Below are 19,380 nucleotides of genomic sequence, written 5' to 3' on the forward strand. Positions count from 1 at the left end.
AGTCATCCACATGTACACTCGTCTCTGTGGCCACGGAAACTAGCAAAAGCTTGTGTCCAAAACTCACCCAAATTCTTATGGCTTCTCATTTTAGCTCTCCTTCCTCTTGGTCCTTGGCCAGCCTATCACAAGACACACATATCATTTCCCTTCTGACTCCCAAGCTGATGCTGTCAAAAAAAAGCAGGAAATAACTGAAAGATATATGTTGGTAGAGAACAGGGTATGTACATTTTTACAAAACCAGCGGGTGAATCATATTAGATACTGAACACTCTTTGAAGCCATGTCTGATCAGAAATCATAATTCTCACCCAATAAAATTGTGGGCAAACGGGACCATTTAAGAATATCTACAGCTCCATATGGGATGGAATGACAAGAGGGAAAAAAAGAGGAAAAGAAGGTTAAGTCTACCACTCATGGTTCAGAAATCAGGTCAGATATCGGGGAGCTCAGAAAAATGTTTCTATAAAAAATATAAATAAAATTATATTTCTAAACGACAAATGTGAAAACTGGGGTCAAAATAACAAAAAATAAGGAACCACAAAGTACCAATTAAACTTGAGGTCCAATCCCAAATAATTACTTTAGGCAAACAGTGTCGATAATCTTTCTTCATCTTTACAATAAGGATAACAACAGCAATCATAGATGTAGTCATCGCTTACAGATCACTACCCATACGACAGGCAGTGAGTTAACTACTTTATATCCCTTCTTTCATCTAACCCTCATCTAATCCAACCCCAAGGAACATAGACATCATTATTTCCAATGAGACTCAGACAGATGAAGTAATTTGCCCAAATTTATTGCCAAGGTATAGGACCAAGATGTACATTCAAGTCCGCAGTTCTTAATCATTATATTTCAAAGGGTGGTTGTAAGGATTACATTTAAATTTAATTTAATTTAATTTAATAAATTAATTTATTTATTCTTATTTGAGAGAGAGAAAAGGCACGAGTGGGGGGGGCGGGGAGAGACAGAGAGAGAGAGAGAGAGAGAGAGAGAGAGAGAGAATCATAAGCAGGCTCCATAGCAAAGCGACACGAGGGCCTGATTCCAGGACCCAGGGAACATGACCTGAGCCGAAATCAAGAGTGGGATGCTCAACCAACTGAGCCACCCAGGCACCCCTAAATTAAAATTTTAAAAGTAAGCTCTCAGTACTTGCTCCCTGGCAGTTTGTGTCCCTTCCTGTCCATATTTACAATCCTTGTCTCATCCTCCATAAGAGAGGGGCAATAAAGCTCAATCATCCATTGCCAACTCTCAGACCATCTGTTGTCAAAGTCACTGAATTCCTGGTCAGCTTACTGGCCGACAGAGGTGGAGGGGAGGCCAGGAAAAGTTGATCAATGCCATCCCTTCCTGTTCCAGCTAGAAGACTCAGAAAATAGGGGGCATTGAGAAAGGGGTCTCTGGCTTTGCTGTGAGAACTGGAAAATCTAATTTTCTTCTCTGGAAATTTCCCCCTTTGGAAAGAGGAAGCTGGACTGCAGGGCCCCTGAAGGGACCACGGAACTGTGGCAAAGAGCACGTGATTCCTAATTTATTTAACTCCTCAGGTCCCACCACATCTTCAAAATGGTAGATAATAAAATAATTGTAGGCAGTTTACAAGGTTGCTCAATCGAACTAAATAATTCCACAAAAAGTGCTTAGCAGAGTGCCTAGGACATAGTACGCATTCCATAAATATTAACTATTATTTTTATTGCTATTATTAGTATTCCAACCCCATAACATTTGAGGTGTCTCTTAAGCCAGAGGGTCCCGTTGTGAATGACTTTAATTTACAAATGCATTCAACGGTCTGCCTAAAGAGCGGCTCTACAACCCTGTGTTTAGTGCTTTCCACCGCCCAATGACCAGGTTTTCTACCTCCAGGGGAAGGCTGCGACTTACAGAACAGCCATGACAGTACCTGCTCAGACATAGTACCCTTCCCCTTCTTTTCCAGCCGCGGGGTGAAGCCTGAGCCCCAGACTTCCGCAGCCCGCCCAACTCAGCCACCATTGGTCGCCTCCTCGCTGGCGTGATTAAGGCCCCGCCCCTTCTCTCTGGGACCACGCTGAGGCGACCTCCGGAAGCGGAGGGGCCTCAGAGGAGGGACTGCGATGCAGCCTGGGCTTCGTAGTCCGACTGGAAAGCTGCAGCCAGAGACCGGGGCATCGCGACCCGAAGAACTACCATCCCCAGCAGCCGGCGGAGAGAGGAGGGGCTGGCGTCACGTGGGCGCTCGGCCTGGGCGGGCTATTTCTCAGTGCGGCGGCGGCGGCGGCTCGGGGGACCGGGGCCTTTTGTTTGGAGCGGCTGCGGGGGGGCCCCGGAGCGGCGAGGCCGGAGGCCTTCCCCAGCTTGCTCGGTCCCGGCACACCCTCGAGGGGGTGGGGAGGCCGCCCCCTGGGCCGGACCTCGCCTTAGGCGCCGCCGCCCCGCCCCAGGCCCGCCCCGCCCGGCCTGAGGGGAGGAACCGGCCGGGCCTTCCCGCGCGGCCGAGACACCTCCGGAGTCGACTCCACTACCCCCCGTGCTCCGGACCCGAGGCTGCCTTTGGTTCCTTAGGCAGACGCCATGAAGATCAAGGATGCCAAGAAACCCTGTAAGATGGGGGCTTGGGCCCCCCGGGTTGGGAGAGCACTTTGGGCCCCGTGTAGAAGCGCCTTAGCGGAGCGGTGTTGTTCCCGGCCCGTCGGCCCTCGCAGGCGCCCGGCACGGGATGGGGGGGCGGAAGGACCATTTCAGCATCGGGGTCGAGGCTCCCTCTTCATTCCCCTGTGAGCGCGTGACGAACGCCTGCCGCCTCCTGGCCCTTTCCTCCCACTTCCTTCTCGAGATCTGGAAGGCACTTGGGGGAATTTTTGATTCGGGTTTTGCCAGACCAGACGGGAGCTATCAGTCCGCTGCCCTAGCTGGCTCTGAAGTCAGGTTGAAAATGGGTGTCATTTGCGCAGGGGCATTTACCGCCCCCCCCCTTTTTTTTTTTACTGATTTCTGAGCTTCCAGCATGTGTCCTTGAAATCCTGGTGTGTTCCTGGGAGTTGTCACCGCTGTTACAATTAAAGCCTTTTTAAAACACGCCTGTAACCTACCAGCGGGTAATTGCTTTGGCTTGTTTTTGTTTAGAATAACAGCTAGATCGTGTTTGCTTGGAAAAAGAGACATAAAAGGATGAAAATCATAGGTATTCCCGCCGCTCAGGGCTAACCACTATTAATATTTTGGTGAATACTCAGATTTTTCTACGCCAGTATATATGTGCGAACTTTTTAATGAAACATTCTTTCCCATGTTTTAAACGAGCGTGTCAACTTCCATTTTCTTCCTTTTATTTTTAGCCTTTTAAAAACCTTTACTCCTATAAATAGCTTATTTAATCATTCATTGTGATTTCATACTAAGTACATTCTCCCAGAGCAACTAGGAATGTGGGGATGCATGCTTATTAGAGTTGTGTTGGTAGGTCACAGTTTTTAGTGTCTCAAGTGATAAAACGGAGCACTGACACCTTCCCTTCTGGCCCATCAGGGTTCTTGTTACCTCAAGGGAGAGGCAACTTACTGCAGCACTCTGAAAACTATGGATTGTGATTTAAACGTGAGATAATTCATTCTTAATGTTACTGGTGAGGAAATTGAATTTATTTAGCCCCAGAGTAACTTTTCCAAGGCTATGCCAACCAACTCTGCTAATGAGGCTCAGGGCCCTAAGTGAACTCCTAGTCCAGTGTTCTTTTTTCTGCACCCATAGGGCATAATTTAGTCTAAATACTTAAACACAAACCTTTCTGACGTGGTGATTTTATCTGCCTGCTGAAGAAAATGTGTATTTTAACGATGATTTCTTGTGATCTTTAAAGAGTACTTACTCAAGGGGTCTATAGAATAGTGATGGGAAGGTTTAAATGACAGTTAATAGAGAACCAGTTTTAATTTTCTTTACGTTTGCTGAATTTAAACTAACCTTGAACAGATGCAGTAACGTCGAACACTTGGACATGTTCCTTTAACACATACATTTTCCCTGCTTGTCTTAGAAGTTCCATTTGGTAAAATGAGTTGAACTTTGAGAAGCTCATATTCTAACTCTTAGGGTATTTTCTTTTTGCCATGATGCTAATGTGATTTGTTAGATTTGGGCACACTTGTAATCAGGTATGAATGCTGGCTCTGTCAAAGGTGCTTCAGCAAAGATAATACGTAAAGGTTTATAAAATAAACTAAGTTGAGAAAGGAGCACCTGTTTTTTAGAAGTTGCTTATTACTGCTTAGGGGACAGTGCTGAAAGAGTCATGCTGAAACACTAGTCAGTTAATCGGATTTAGAAGTCTAAAGTGACATTTCCCGTTTCTTATATGTAAAAGGTGACTTTGCTGCTTCCTCAGTTCTTCACTGGGAAAGTAAAGAACATCTTGTTTTTGTGTGGGGGAAGTATTTCAATTATGAGCTATAAATATATAGAACTAGAAAGTGTCATTTCTGACGTTTCAAACCACTCCGATTAGGGAAAGATGTATTTGTGTTGTTTTTGAGTACTTGTATGGGTTTTTTTTTTATATAATTATAAACTAAGTGAGCACTTCCTATGTGTAAGGCACTCTTTACATGCATTGCAGCATTAAACAAGTGGCTTTAGCTTCACACTCTTACATTCACCTAAGGGTTAGAAAACATTGCTTTTAGATACAACACTAATATATTACAGGGTTAGAAACCAAATGCATGTATTTAACCAGAAAGTGAGAAAAAGAATCCGTTTCGTCCTCTAGTTGTATAAGGTTAGTGTTAATTCAACTCCAAGGGAAGGATGAAGTCAAACATGAACCTCATGACAAATTTTTCTAGTGAAAATGTTTCTAGTTTTCTATGAAAACGTGAAAAATGGCAATGTTTGCCTTATGTTTTTCACACTGCTTAAGTATTAGATGTTAAAAAGCCAATCACGGGTTCCTCTCTACCTGGACTGACCTGGACTGATCTCTTAAGATATATTCAGTCTTTGTTTTGCTTACCTTTGTGACATGAAGCCTGATTAACAAGGGGACAGTAAAAGATAAATTTTTTTAATTTGATGAGATAAAGGTTTTTGAATCTCTGCTTTGCTAACCCAACCTGAAGCTTTTGTCAAGACCAGAGAGAAGTATATGGCATATATGTGTAGTTTGGCCTGTTTGTAAATTGAATCATTGTTTAACAATTATCACTTCCAGTAGATAATAAGGTACAATTTAATATGATAGTTTCTAACATTCCCTTAGATGTACCTAATTTACCAAAGGAAAAAAAAAAATCTTACGTGATGCTTTTCTAAGGAATTGTGACACTGAAGGTGTGAAGGTGATTATTTTCTTAGTCTATTTTGAAACACCAGCATTTTTATTTGGAGTGATTATTGGGAAGAGCAAAATGTCTTTTTTATCCAAGAAGTTGAAGCATACTTGGAGTTTACCAGTGCACATTCCCATTTTAGAATTTTGTTTCTTAAAATAATCTAATGTCTTGAACATTTTCATCATTTGGTTTCTCTTTCTGCTAAAGAATAATTAAATCCTAATTTGGCATAGGATCCCTTTGGGCTGAAATCTGCATGGGGCCAATAGCAATTAAATGGTTTGATAATGCTTCTCCCCCACCCCTTTACAATGCCTAGCAAGACACCAAACTCACATAACACAACTTACTAGAAATTAACAGTTTGCCCTGTGGCTAGATGTCTCCTGCTGTTTAATCATTTCAAAAGGTGACTGGACATGCAGGTTTCTTCATTCATGATCCACCCTGGTAAGGAAGATAATTCTTGGTAGCACTTTATGCTTATGGTAGTCCTGGATATTTTTGTTACTTACAGGGAACTAATGGCAGCTCTTTTAGGCTTGGCTGAGAAATAGACTAGGAACTATTATTTTTTTGAAGTCCAAGTAAATCACAGGAGATTCTAGGAAAGTCTGGGGAAGGCAATGCATATTTGCCATCATCAAAGTACGTATTTGTATTTATGGAGTGTGTGCTTTGTTTTTTAAATGTGTGTTTTGGTTCATTTTCTTTTTTTACCTTGGCAGTGGAGAGTTTAATTCTCAAAGAATAAAAAAAATATTTAGCTTATATGCAGTAAGTAGGCTGCTCATGCACTGGTGACCTACTTTTAACCTATCCCTTGGCTAAAAGCAACAAAGCTATAGGTATAGATACTTGCCTGACTTTTTAGAAAACTGATATTTTTATTACCTCATAAGCTATTAGTGGACCTGTGGTTGTACTTAATAACCTTATATTTGCTTCATGCTTTCATTGCAAATAAAGTTTGAGCTCCATGATCCTTTCCCCTCCTATTTTGGTCAGTGAGAAAATGTTTTGTTTTGTTTTGTTTTTTTATGTACTGAACAATGTAAAGATCGGTTATTTGACCACTTACTAAATGATAGGAGTGGGTCATAATTAAGGATTTGTGTTTTCTGTGGTGCACGCCTGGCTGGATCAGTTGTTAGAGCATGCAGTTCTTGATCTCTGGGTTGTGAGTTCCAAACCCATGTTAGGTGTAGAGATTACTTAAAAAATAAAAACTTTAAAAAAAAAGAAGAACTTGTGTTTTCTGTGTTCTTATTGCCTTCTCCATACTTTTTGAATGTGATCCTCCCCACCTGCCCACATAAGGAAATGAATTCCAGAATTCTGAGTTGAAAGGCTCACTAATACCAAAGGTGGCTGTTACCAGTTGTTTTTTTTTTTTTGTCAGTGGCAAGGCTGAGTTCTCTTTCAGTATCTACCTTTCTGATTTTAAGAAGAGAATTACCGTAAGTGAGATTTACTAAGAAATAGAGGGAACATGTTATGTTCTAGATTGCACATGATGATGAGTGAGAAACTCATCATTTACAATCTAGTTACCCTTCCTTTAAGAACAGACATCTCCTAGGCTAGATGTGAGATGAATCTTGAGCTTTTTGCATTCATAATTTTAAAAGCCTACCTCTAGGCAATAACCCTTAAAGAAATTACATAGTTCTTCCAACTTAATCTGAGGTATTTGGAAGAACCTTCTGTTTCTTTAGTGTACAAAAGTGGCTACACAAAGATTTAAAATTGAATGGTAGGTGTGCCTGGAAAGCTCAGTTAGCTAAGCTTCTGACTTTTGACCTCAGCTCAGGTCTTGATCTCCCTGGGCTCCGTGCTGGGCTTGAAGCCTACTTAAAAAGATAAAATTGAATGGTAGTACTCTGTTCCATAAATTTGTCGTTGTTGATGGTTGTTAGGTCATACATATTTTATATTCTTCAGCAATTAATGTAATTTAAAAGAAATAAAGGATTTGGTATACTGTAATAATAAAACAGCTTTGTTTACAAATGTTTTTTACTTTCTGTGTGGAGTTTTCCTTTTCAGATAGGACAAGTTAGGTTGTTTCATGCAAATAGGTCAAGAAAAGCCTTTTAAAAGAAGAACTGAAAGGTTTTTGTTTTTCGTTATCATTTTAATGATAATTACACCTAAACAGTCATTTTCTGTCTCTCAGAAAAAACTGGTTAACACTTTCTTGCACCCAATCCTGTTTCATTCACAAACAGGATTTCATTCTGTGAGCCTTTCGGTTGCCTACTCCACAATTCCGTGTTTTGGAATTGGCCATTGCCCTTTGGGGTCAAAAACCTTAGTGCTAACCACACTGGTTTAGAAAAGTAGAAAGTTTCTTCCTCCCCAGTATTTTTATCTGTAAACTTCAAATATCTTCCTAGGCAGTAAGTAAGGTTCTTTTAAAAATTATGGTTTCGTGTAAGAATTAAAAGTTCTTCACATAAGTGTTAATTGGTTTTTGTTTTTTTTTCTTTCAAGAATGGCAGTGTTCACTTATTTATAAGCCTGGGAGTAGGCAGGGACTTCTGACTAAAAATAAAAATAAAATGAACTTTGAACTTGGTAATGTTTCAGCGTTATAGTTTGCGTGGAAGTAACATTTTTATTTGTATATTTTGACACCTGACAAAGGCATAGAAAGAAAGACTATAAACTTAAACAACTTTTAAAGTATTTTGAACTTTGGAAAATAAAAGTTTTTAGCTCAATAAAACTCACCTTGTAGAAAATTTTCTATCCCAAAATATACTTTACATAGCAGCAATGATTTGCACACCCACCCCCATGAAATCTAGAATCAAGCATCAATCAAATCAATCATTTTGGTTATATAATCTCAGAAGCATTCCTATGTTTTATCTAATACCCATTGAAAAGTGTCCTAACTGCATATCTGTTCAACAGTTTGGGAAAATTCTGAAGGCATCTCTGATTTATTGGATCAGTAAAGCTACTCTGTATTGTTTTCTTTTAAGACAAACAGTTGCTGTGAATATCCCCTTTGTAACTGTTAGTATTGCTACTTCCTAGTAGGGATTGAAAAATTGAGAAACTTTAGCCTGTTTCTTTTACTACATCTTAGTTATTTATAAAAATGTAGGCATAAAAGCATAATGCCTCTTTGGGGTCTTACTGCCACCCAGATTATGGTCTTATATCATTTTACAATTTTTTTAAAGAAGTTTCTATTTTAAGATTGTCTTTAATGTAGACCTATATCTGCAACTTAGGTTTCCAATACAAAAACAGGCTAGAAAGAAAGAAAAGGAAAGAAAGAAAAGTGAGCTCTTTCTCCAGAAAAAGATAAGAATTACACTTCCTCATATTTAATATTAATTTCAGTAAATGTAAAATTCTGTAATGGAGAAATATATAGAATCCTATCTTGCTGAATTGTATGTTCCTGGTTTCTAATAGTCACACATAACAAAAACACTAATATTTAAGAAACAATTTTAGAGGGAACTAGTCGTCTTTGACAACTTATACATAAAAACCTGTTATATATTTTATTCTGAGGTATTTTGTAATGTATGTATTTAAGTATTAAATTATTTTGAGTATCATCTTGTTTAAGAGATGAATAGAGATGAATACAGAGAATAGAAACAGACCTTAAAGAAACTTGGATTCAGAGAAGTTAATGGCTTTTCTAAAGTCATATAGTCCAGTTAGTGAAAGAGCACCAAGTCCCAACTTACCTACCCAAATGATAGAACTAGCTGCCCACATATGCCCCAGGTAGACTTATCTTCAATATTATTAACAGCTAATTTTATTAACCAGATATACCAAAGAAACCTAATGCTTAATGAGAAAGAATAAGATTTCTTTTTAAGGAGGTATTTTTACCTTGGGTTACTTGAAGTAATTATAGTCCAATTTTACTATGTTAAAATGTTACTAGAAACATTATCAAGTCCTAGGTGGCGACCTATTTATTAAAACAGAATTGTTCCAAATTTTTCCTGATCCCCTGCGGCATATGGTAAGTATTTAATAAATGAAAAGGAATGCCTACCAGACCAGGAATTAAAAGGCCCTGGACCAGCTCTAAGCATCCTATGTTACAGTTTTAGAAAATATACAAAGTAATGCTTCAAATGGAAAAAGCTGAGTTGCACATAGAAGATGCATCTTACCCCAAAAATATTACTGACTGCATGATTCAGAGTAAGCGAAATTTGTGGCTAATTAACTAGTTTCTAACTAATTTGTGTTTCTAAAACCAATGTAGGTAAAGTTATTACTTTTTTTAATCCACAGCTTTCCCATGGTTTGGCATGGACATTGGGGGGACTCTAGTAAAGCTCTCCTATTTTGAACCTATTGATATCACAGCAGAGGAAGAACAAGAAGAGGTTGAGAGCTTAAAAAGTATCCGGAAATATTTGACTTCTAATGTAGCATATGGATCCACTGGTATTCGGGATGTACACCTTGAACTGAAGGATTTAACACTTTTTGGCCGAAGAGGGAACTTGCACTTTATCAGATTTCCAACCCATGACCTGCCTACTTTTATCCAAATGGGAAGAGATAAAAACTTCTCAACATTACACACGGTGCTATGTGCTACAGGAGGTGGTGCTTACAAGTTTGAAGAAGATTTCCGCACAGTAGGTATCTGTTACTCAAAGCCAAACATTGATACCCATTTTCTTTAATTTTTAAAACATGAGTCTAGGTTTCCTTCCATCTTACATGTTTCTTAGATTAGTTGCCCCTGGTTGGATACAGAGGAAGTTTATATTCATGACAAGCTTTTCATCTGGGACACGTTTTTGGCAATGGGGGGTGGGGTGGGAGGGGGCAGAGGGAGACAGTCTCAAGCAGGCTCCACTCTCAACGTAGAGCCCAACATGGGGCTCCATCTCATAACCTTGAGACCATGCCCTGAGCCAAAATCAAGAGTAAGACATTTAACCAACAGAGCAACCTAGGCACCCTTCATTTGGGGCACTTAAACACCTTTATAGACTGAGTAAAAAATCACCCAGATTTGGCCTTATTGTACATAATGTTTGGTAAAACCTGCTAGGTTTAGGGACTGTTACAAAGCTACAATAAGAAGAAATTTCAGTGAATTTGGTAGTGTACGAAGCCAGATATAAGTGGGGTTTGAATTATTTTCACTATTACTGTCCTGTGTTTGCATTGCTCTTTGTTATTACTCATATAGCCCTCTCTCCTAGGGCCATCCCCCTCCCCCCAAAGAAAAACAGCTGAAGCCAGTGTCTTTTGACTAGTAGACATCTGAATGAAAGTCCCTATTACCTCCTTTTCCTGATTTTATCTGTCAACATTACCATGGTCTTGTCTCAAAGAGTGCCATTTGGAAATGGCAAATGTAAGCATTGATTTATGTGCTAGTGGGGGTTTGCCAAGTTCTTTCCATTAGAGTAAAGATTAGAAAGTTGGCATTTGGGGCTACTGAAATTTGTTTTCTGTGAAAATAAGCAAGTGGACCGTTTAATTTCTTAAATTTATATAAGAAAAATCTTAATAGAACATAAGTGATCACTTACATGGCTCATATAACATAAGCCCCTTAAACTTTGGGATAGTTTAAAAGTCTAAATTTTATTAATTCTTTTATTTTGATGGATAATACTGATTTGTTTTCAATTTATTGAATAATTTGAACATAAATTTCATAAATTTGAGACCAGTTTGCTTGGACATGAGGTATTTGGTGTTTAATATTCTTACCAAAAGCAGTGTCCTTGATGCCAGCTTTCATTTCACCTGGCCACTATCAATATTTTCTAGTGATGAAGTTCTGTAATAACTTTCCTGTTGATGCTCCATCATTTATTAAGCTAATAATTGAGCATGTAGTATATATCAAGTATTATGCTAGACACAGCTCAGCTGGAAATAAGACACAGTCTTAGCCCCGAAAGAATGTAGTAGTCTAGACCACACAAATGATTTAAAAGTAAAAGTACCGTGTCTGATAATTAATGCTATTGCTGTGAAAAACAGTGCCACGGTAACACCAGAGTAGTGTGGTACCTAACAAGTTCTGGATAACGAAAGCTTCCCAGAGGAAGTGATCTCTAAGCTGAGATTTTATTACAAATACTTTATAACATTCTTTACTAACCTGAAGTGAGTTTAATAATTTCAAACTAGTACTCAAAGTATAATATAGAGACAGGAAATGAAGTTATTTATATATTGGTAGATTTCTCTAGTAGGATCACATAAAAGGGGCATAATGAAATAGTTAGATACTGGCACTTAGATATACATTCATCGTAAATTCTAAAGCCACAAATGCTAACAGATTGATACGGAAGTCCAGTATTTCCTCAGTTTATATAATGGTTGCATTCCTAGCAAATTTAGTGTATATATGTTAAAACCATATAAAGAATACTTTATGTTTACATAAGCATGGATAATTATAAACAAATTTTCCTACTGCTACCTACAAAAATGTCTGTCAGAACAGTGAAAGATAGAGCAGGAATGGGATATTTCTTTTGTTTTGCACAACTGCCCCACTCCCTGGAGTTGTGCCCCACTCATTTGCACAACTGCCCCACTCATCTGACATCACAAGTCCCTGCCCATTAAATGTTAGTTTGGTTCTTTTCTCCTCTCTATCTTTGTGAAAACTGAAAATCCCCACAAATACCTCCAGAGGTAATACCACCATCACCGAGAATCATAGGACTAAGAGATGTTGACACAAAACAAGTGGAAATGTATAGATGATTTTGAAGTTTTATAAAGTATGTGAAAATTATACAGTGCATTTGAGTCAGATATTTTTAATACTGTCCCTTGTTCACTTTGTACAACTTTTTTGGTGTTTTTGTGTGTTTTTGTTTTTGTTTTTGTTTTACAGATTGGAAACCTCCACCTGCACAAACTGGATGAACTTGACTGCCTTGTAAAGGGCTTGCTGTATATAGATTCTGTCAGTTTCAATGGACAAGCAGAGTGCTATTATTTTGCTAATGCCTCAGAACCTGAGCGATGCCAAAAGATGCCTTTTAACTTGGATGATCCCTATCCACTGCTGATAGTGAACATTGGTTCAGGAGTCAGTATTTTAGCAGTCCATTCCAAAGACAACTATAAACGAGTAACCGGGACAAGGTAGTAACCTTTTTGTTCTTATTGCAGCATTCATGTTGTTTTATACACAGAAGTTGTGAACTCATATTAATGCCAGCCTTTAACATGTATTTATGCAATAGAAAAAAAAGGTAGATGTGTAAGTAGAAGTTAAAGTGTTACAGATAATTTTGTTTCATAAGGTATGTGTGTAAAGACTCAAACTGAAATCATTATTTATATTTGCTTAGCAACAGTTGGCACTAAACTTTCCACAGTTGTAAGAGGGAATTTTTATCTGGAATGATTCCAGGGACTTTTTTATTTTCCAAAGCATTCTTCTCTCCTTTCACTATTTTATAGATATATTTAAGCCTAATGCTTGACACTGGTTAGCTTGCATGCTGATTGGATTAGATTCATATTTAAGTGTTGTGTTAGACAACATTATGATAATTCTTATAGGATGAATTGAACATAAGCTCTTTATGGAATAACATTAATGTTCCAAATATCCCAGTGTTTTCTATAATGCCTGAAGTATTGTGAAATGAAATTTTTAAATTGTCCTTATGATTCTGATATATACTTTATCAGCTTTTAAGGAGGGTAGAGACTCCTTTTTATTTGAGGAAGAAAGATTTTGGGGTTTATGAAAAATACTCATTTCCATTTTAAAGTAGTGCTCTTATTAAAGTGATACTTAATATTTTTGTTCGTTTTAATTAAACTGCCCCCCTCATGGAGTTCAGACTCACAACTCTGAGGGTCACATGTTCTACTGACTGAGCCAGCCAGGCGCCCCTAAGTGATCCTTAAGTTAGTATTTTATATCTATGGTGGCTAAAAATCTACCTCTTTTGTGATGCTCTATGCCAGAGAATTACAGGGAAGTATTACCTACTGCAGTCAATTCTAAAAGAAATTAAGTCTGGTTAACTAAATTCCAGCAGTGACCAGGAATAGAGTCTGTTAGAAATTGAGGTGAAACTGAGGAACAAAGGTTTTGATTTTAGGGGTTAGAGAGACATTTCATTTTATCAGCATATCCAAAAGAATAACAGAACCAAGTAAATTTCTGGCATTAACATATTGACCAGACTGACAAAAATTTTCTCACCATATTCATTTCTGGGTCACATTAAATGCTTATGTATCACAGTGAATTGATTTCAGCCTTGTCAGACCAAGTAAATACACCTTTCACTAAATCATTTCCTGGAAACCATTTAGAGTTACAAATTTTCTCCTTTTAATTCATATAGTAATTTTTAACATTTAAACTGTTTTTTTCACACACATAAAAGCATTTATTTTTTGGCAATTACAAAGTGTAAGGAATTGGTAAAGATAATAGAAGATATAAAATATCTCTTCCATCCTCATGATGCTTCCACCAAGTGATTATCTTTCCCTTTGGTTTATTTCATCTGACAAATTTGGTTTTGCTAGGCATTTTTCTTACCTTCATTATGTTGATATTTCAGCACTTGGCATTAGCAATATGTTCTTTCTTTGTGTTTGTTGAATATATGAATACTCTCATTTTTACTCTGGAAGAAGAATACAGTGTATAAATGTAACTTACCCAGTTTTATTTTCTTTAGCCTTGGAGGAGGTACCTTTCTGGGTTTATGCTGTCTGTTGACTGGCTGTGAAAGTTTTGAAGAGGCTCTTGAAATGGCATCCAAAGGTGACAGCACCCAAGCCGACAAACTGGTCCGTGATATTTATGGAGGAGATTATGAAAGATTTCGTCTGCCAGGTTGGGCTGTAGCATCTAGGTAACTTTAATATTTATGTTGTAATGAAAGTTGCCTATTTAGTTTTTAGAAAGCAATATATTAGGAAGTTGTAAGGAGGCTTACTTACTCTTAACCCAGTTTAGGTTCCAAGTTTTGAACATTCATGTAGTTTAAAAATTAGATAACACATTAAGAAGTCTCCCAGGTATATACCCTATAGGAAACCATTTTTATTCTTGTGCATCCTTTCAGTTTTTCTTGATGCAAATGTAAATACATATCCTTATTCTCCCCTTACTTAGAAGGTAACTTTCAAAAGGTAATATTTGTATACTACCATACAGCATACTGTATATACTCTTCAGTAGGCAAGATATCCTAGTCTGTCTGCTGGCCTCCCACCCTACCTTCATTTCTCTCTCTTTCTCACCTTCTTTTCTCCCCCTTCCCTTTTCCTCTCCCTCTCTCCCCCTTATTAACAGCTTCTTGGTATTTTATTGTGTGGGTTTATCAAAGTTTATTGGATGTTTTGGTGGTTTCCAGTATTTTGCTGTGTATAGTTCAATGGGTCAGTCAGTAACCTTGTTAACATGCATTATTTTGTACATACCACATTTATCTGTAAGATAAATTCCCAAAAATGTTGATTATCAGCAGAATTGATTTTGTCTTTCATTTCTTTGCAGTTTTGGGAATATGATTTATAAGGAGAAGCGAGAATCTGTTAGTAAAGAAGATCTAGCAAGAGCAACTTTAGTAACTATCACCAATAACATTGGGTCTGTGGCACGAATGTGTGCTGTTAATGAGGTAAAAAAATTAACTATATGGAAAATGTGGATTGAAATTTTATTTATGTACAGCAGGGCTTCTTTATGTTCCTTAAGGAGGTCTCTAGGATTGAGGTTACTCATCTCTGTTAAATCCCAAGGCTCATTAGCTAAATGTCATGTGTACCCACTTATTGTTATTTGTAAAGAAAATAGCAGATAATTCAAATTGGAAGGAGGACAAATAGATATTTATATTTCAAATTTATCTAGAAGCTCTTCCAGAAATATACCACCTAAATCTCTTGAAGATAGAAAATTCTTTTTTCAAACATAGGACACTTTTGAGGTAACTACTGAAAGAGGGTTTGGTTTTGTTTTTTGGATTTTTTTGGTTGTTTTTTTTTTTTGCTGTTAATGTTGCATTTGATTAGCAAAGTGCTTGGAAGTTTTCTTATTGCCTTTGGCTTCTTTACAGTGCTGCCTTGTTGCATATGGATCAAGCAGCATTGTACAGGGCTATGAAGGCATTGAGACTTGTTCTTCACATGCAATTTGAATGATACATACTTATGAAAAGCATAGATTTACCTCGTAGATTTGCCTCACTGTTGGGTTATTTTTATATGAAGGAGAGTAAATACACAGTTCTGCCTTCATGTAATAGATGTATTTGCCCATTTAATTTTTGTAAATATCAAATACTTTAAATGAATTGGAAATTTTGCTTTTTGAGGGAATCCTTCATTTGTTCATTCATTTATTCATTGTGGAGTACCTTGTACCAGGTATTTTTCTAGGCATTAGGGATATATTAGTGAAAAAAACAAAGACCCCTGACTTTGTGGAGCTTCCATCTATTCTAGTGATAGAGTAAATTTTTTAGTATATGTTAGGTAATAAATGCTACTTTTTACAAAAAGAAAACCAAACAAGATAAAGAGAATGGCAGAAGACAGATTGCTGAGTAGTTTGCTTGTTAAAGGAAGGCTTTATTGAAAATGTGACCCTTGGATAAATATTTAGAGGAGGTAAGATAATCATGCATATTATTCTGTGTTAAAATCCAGAGTTCTAAGTGTCTCAATAACAGTTTAGTAAGTTGGTGGAAAGAGCCACTAACAGGTGTTTTAACCGAGGTTTGGGGAATATTTCACTTTTGGGGGCAGACAATATTCTGGGACCTTTTTTCTTAGCCCTGTAGATCTATCTAGATTTTCCCTGGCCACTTAATAGTAATTAAGGCCATAGCTTACACTATCCAAACTCAGTGTGCAAAAATGTATACTCAGAAGTCAATATATTGTGAGAATAGAAAACATTTTGGAGATTGAAACACTAGTTCCTCCATCTAAGATTTCCTTCAAGGTATCTAGGGAACTAAATTAGTGAGTTGCATCTTAGCAGAGAGTAACTTGATGGGTTAGGCAGGGCCGGAGATGCTGGAAGCCTCAAGTTTACAGTGTTTTAATTCTAAATACATTTAAAATACTCTTCCTTGGTTTCTCTCCTTTAATCTCAATAATATTTCTCCAAATTACTTTCTTAATAGGTTATTTATTGGCCATTTTCAAAAACAAGTCTCATCTAAAATCATTTACTAGGGTCTTTCGAGAACTTTTCTTTTTTAAAATAGACTATATTTTTTAGACAAGTTTTAACTTCACAACAAAATTGAGTGGAAAATACAGAGTTCCCACATATACTCTTGAACCCCACTATCACCCAAAGCCCATAGTTTACATTTTGGCTTACTCTTGGTATATATTCTATGGATTGTGACAAATGTGTAGTGATATATCCTGAATTAAATTTTAAATATTCAGGATTATGGAGGTATATGTACCAGGAATGTAATAGACACTAAAAAAAGGTAGTGGCTAATTATATTTTTAAGTGGAGATTTTCTAAACCCTACTGTATTATAAAATGTACTTGATAGCTCTTATTTCAGGTCAGTTTATTTGTTCTTTTCTTTTAGAAAATAAACAGAGTTGTCTTTGTCGGAAACTTTTTACGTGTCAATACTCTTTCAATGAAACTTTTGGCATATGCACTGGATTATTGGTCAAAAGGTCAACTGAAAGCATTGTTTCTAGAACATGAGGTATGATAGGAAAATGATGTTTTGTGAATTTTAATAGTATGCTTTTTTTATATGCAAGTTTTATATTGTGCTTCTTGCTGTGTACTTAGAAGTATAAAACTGTGATTTACTAAATAGTATATTGAGTCCCACACTTCAGTTTGAATTGGGGAGATAGGGGTTACTATAACCCCCATAAAGGTTACATGGCCCATTAATGTAGGCACCCCATTAAGATGGAGTTTCCCACTTCTTCTGACCAAGAGAGAGCAGTATTAGATCTTATAAACTCCTTAAATATTGGGATTGCTTGTGTACTTAGTGGATTTGTTTTGTTAAATTGTTTTTTGGTTTTTTTTCCTCCCTTGAAATAACAAATATTAAATGTGAACAACACAAAAATATATAATTTAGCAGTGAAAATTTTTAAAATTCTTAATCCTCCCATCACAACCTCACCCCCACCTCCAGAGGTGACCACTGTTAAAATTTTGGAGTTTATTCAAGATTTTTTTCCTATTCTTTCACTACATCCATTTATTCTGATCTGAAAATATCAGTTCATGTAATATTTTGGGTTAAGTAAATTTACCTTGAATTATTTTGTTTCTGGTCAAGTGGACATATTAATAATTTTAATAACACATATTCAGAGTTTTCCCTTATAAGTGTCTGTTTCATTGTCTCTGCTCTCACCCTGTAGTTGAGAATGGTGTCCTGCTGTGCAGGCTCCGCATGGCATGCTGTATGCTGTGAGGATGACACATGAACAAAAGGAATTGCATTTGAGGAAAAGGGGCAAGAGGGGTACAGACTTGCAGCAATAACCTTAGAAGCTTTTTAATGTCTAAGAACGATACTTTAAAAATAGGTATTTCAGGGGTACCTGGGTGGCTCAGTTGGTTAAGCATCTGCCTCTTGATTATGGCTCAGATCATGATCTCACCGTCATGAGATCAAGCCCCAGTCGGGGGCGTGGAGCCTGCTTAAAATTCTCTGTCTCTGTTATTTCCCCGTGCGCGCTCGCTCTCGCTCTCGCGCGCTCTCTCTCGCTCTCGCGCGCTCTCTCTCTCTCAAAAGCACGTATTTCATATTTTCAGATATTAACTGATAACACAAATTGGTAGATTTCCAAATAGCTGTTCTTAATAGATTATAATAAATATCTGTTCCTAATAATGAATATTGTATGCTAATTTAAAAGCTAGACTGCATTAATAATTGTTTTTAAATTATACAGGGATACTTTGGAGCAGTTGGTGCACTTCTTGGGCTGCCAAATTTCAGCTAAAAAGCATCCGGTTTCTCTCTGCTAATAAATGTCATCCAAGAGGAACTGAAAACCAGAGGCATCATTACTGGGAACCAAAGGATAACAGAGTAGCACTACTGCTGTTGATTTTTAAATGTCAGAATGGTAAGCTGCTGAAAGTTGCCATATTAAAAGAGAGCTTGGTAACATGTGAAGTATTTCTAATTGAAATGCTTTCCCTTCTGTATATAACCAGTGTTAAATCCTTAAATGCAATACAGCCTCTGATTCTTGAGCTTCCTCTGAGAAGATTTTCTATTTATTTTATGTAGCCAACATTGCAGTACTGTATGCTCAAACACAAATCTTAAAGTCTCAGAAATGTTTAGCTCCTGAAAATAATTGAATCTGAATAAGTGTGTTCTATGTGTTTTGGTTACTAGTAAGTGGACAGTAACATACTCTGTATCAAACTTATTGAAATGGCTATCAAAGATGATAATTTTTATGTGATTTTAGAAATGTTAAGGCAATATTAATTTTTCATTATTGTAGTTTTGTCAGCATTTCCCCCGGCCAAAAAAGCACGTTTATGTGATCTTTTCCCAGACATACAAGCTTTTTCAAATGGTATAATTTAATTAGAATACTATTGTTAAATATTAGCCTGAATTTTAAAATGAATCCTAGAAAATGCACATAATTGGTGATATTGCACTTCCTGTATTTTTTAAGTTAATCATTATATTTAAAAATGTTTCATATTTTTTAATTGGAGGCTCAATTACTTATTTGAAAGTCCATTTAATGAAGTCTCAGGACTCTTCTAGTAGAATATGTTTTGCGTGCATTGATAGAAGTCTGTGATCTTTCTGTACCACATTTATCTTGGGCCCAAACTGAGTCATTTCTGTTTAATTAGGTCTGACCATCAAAACTACAGACTTTAATCTGTTAGGAACAGCAACCAAATCATATTCTAAACAGATGTGATGGAAATCTGAAATATGAATGGTTTTGAAACTGTAGGAGTCTGAGACAGTATTACAGAATTCTAAAAAGATCAGTGTTTTACCATTTTGGTAATAGAGGCATT

The 19,380-nt window shown here is 37.1% G+C and overlaps 1 protein-coding gene across 3 annotated transcripts; it reads left to right on the plus strand.

Annotated features, from left to right (window-relative positions):
• The first annotated feature begins 2,465 nt into the window (after positions 1 to 2,465).
• PANK3 (pantothenate kinase 3) lies at positions 2,466 to 18,759 on the plus strand. 3 transcript variants are annotated; one of them, XM_047091312.1, is made up of 7 exons: positions 2,473 to 2,614; positions 9,627 to 9,979; positions 12,220 to 12,473; positions 14,039 to 14,215; positions 14,863 to 14,986; positions 16,928 to 17,053; positions 18,273 to 18,759. In XM_047091312.1, exons 1-7 carry the CDS (start codon positions 2,587 to 2,589, stop codon positions 18,321 to 18,323), a joined length of 1,113 nt encoding a protein of 370 aa, XP_046947268.1. In that variant the 5' UTR covers positions 2,473 to 2,586; the 3' UTR covers positions 18,324 to 18,759. The 3 variants fall into 3 exon arrangements, with proteins under 3 accessions (XP_046947274.1, XP_046947268.1, XP_046947283.1); XM_047091327.1 differs by lacking the exon at positions 2,473 to 2,614 and adding an exon at positions 8,524 to 9,533; XM_047091318.1 differs by lacking the exon at positions 16,928 to 17,053 and having other exon boundaries at positions 2,466 to 2,614.
• The last annotated feature ends 621 nt before the right edge of the window (positions 18,760 to 19,380 follow it).

The sequence above is a fragment of the Lynx rufus genome, unplaced genomic scaffold (assembly GCF_022079265.1).
Source record: "Lynx rufus isolate CCGP_SWC_20201006 ecotype Redwood Valley unplaced genomic scaffold, mLynRuf1.p SCAF_1, whole genome shotgun sequence".
In the NCBI taxonomy this organism is placed as follows: domain Eukaryota; kingdom Metazoa; phylum Chordata; class Mammalia; order Carnivora; family Felidae; genus Lynx; species Lynx rufus.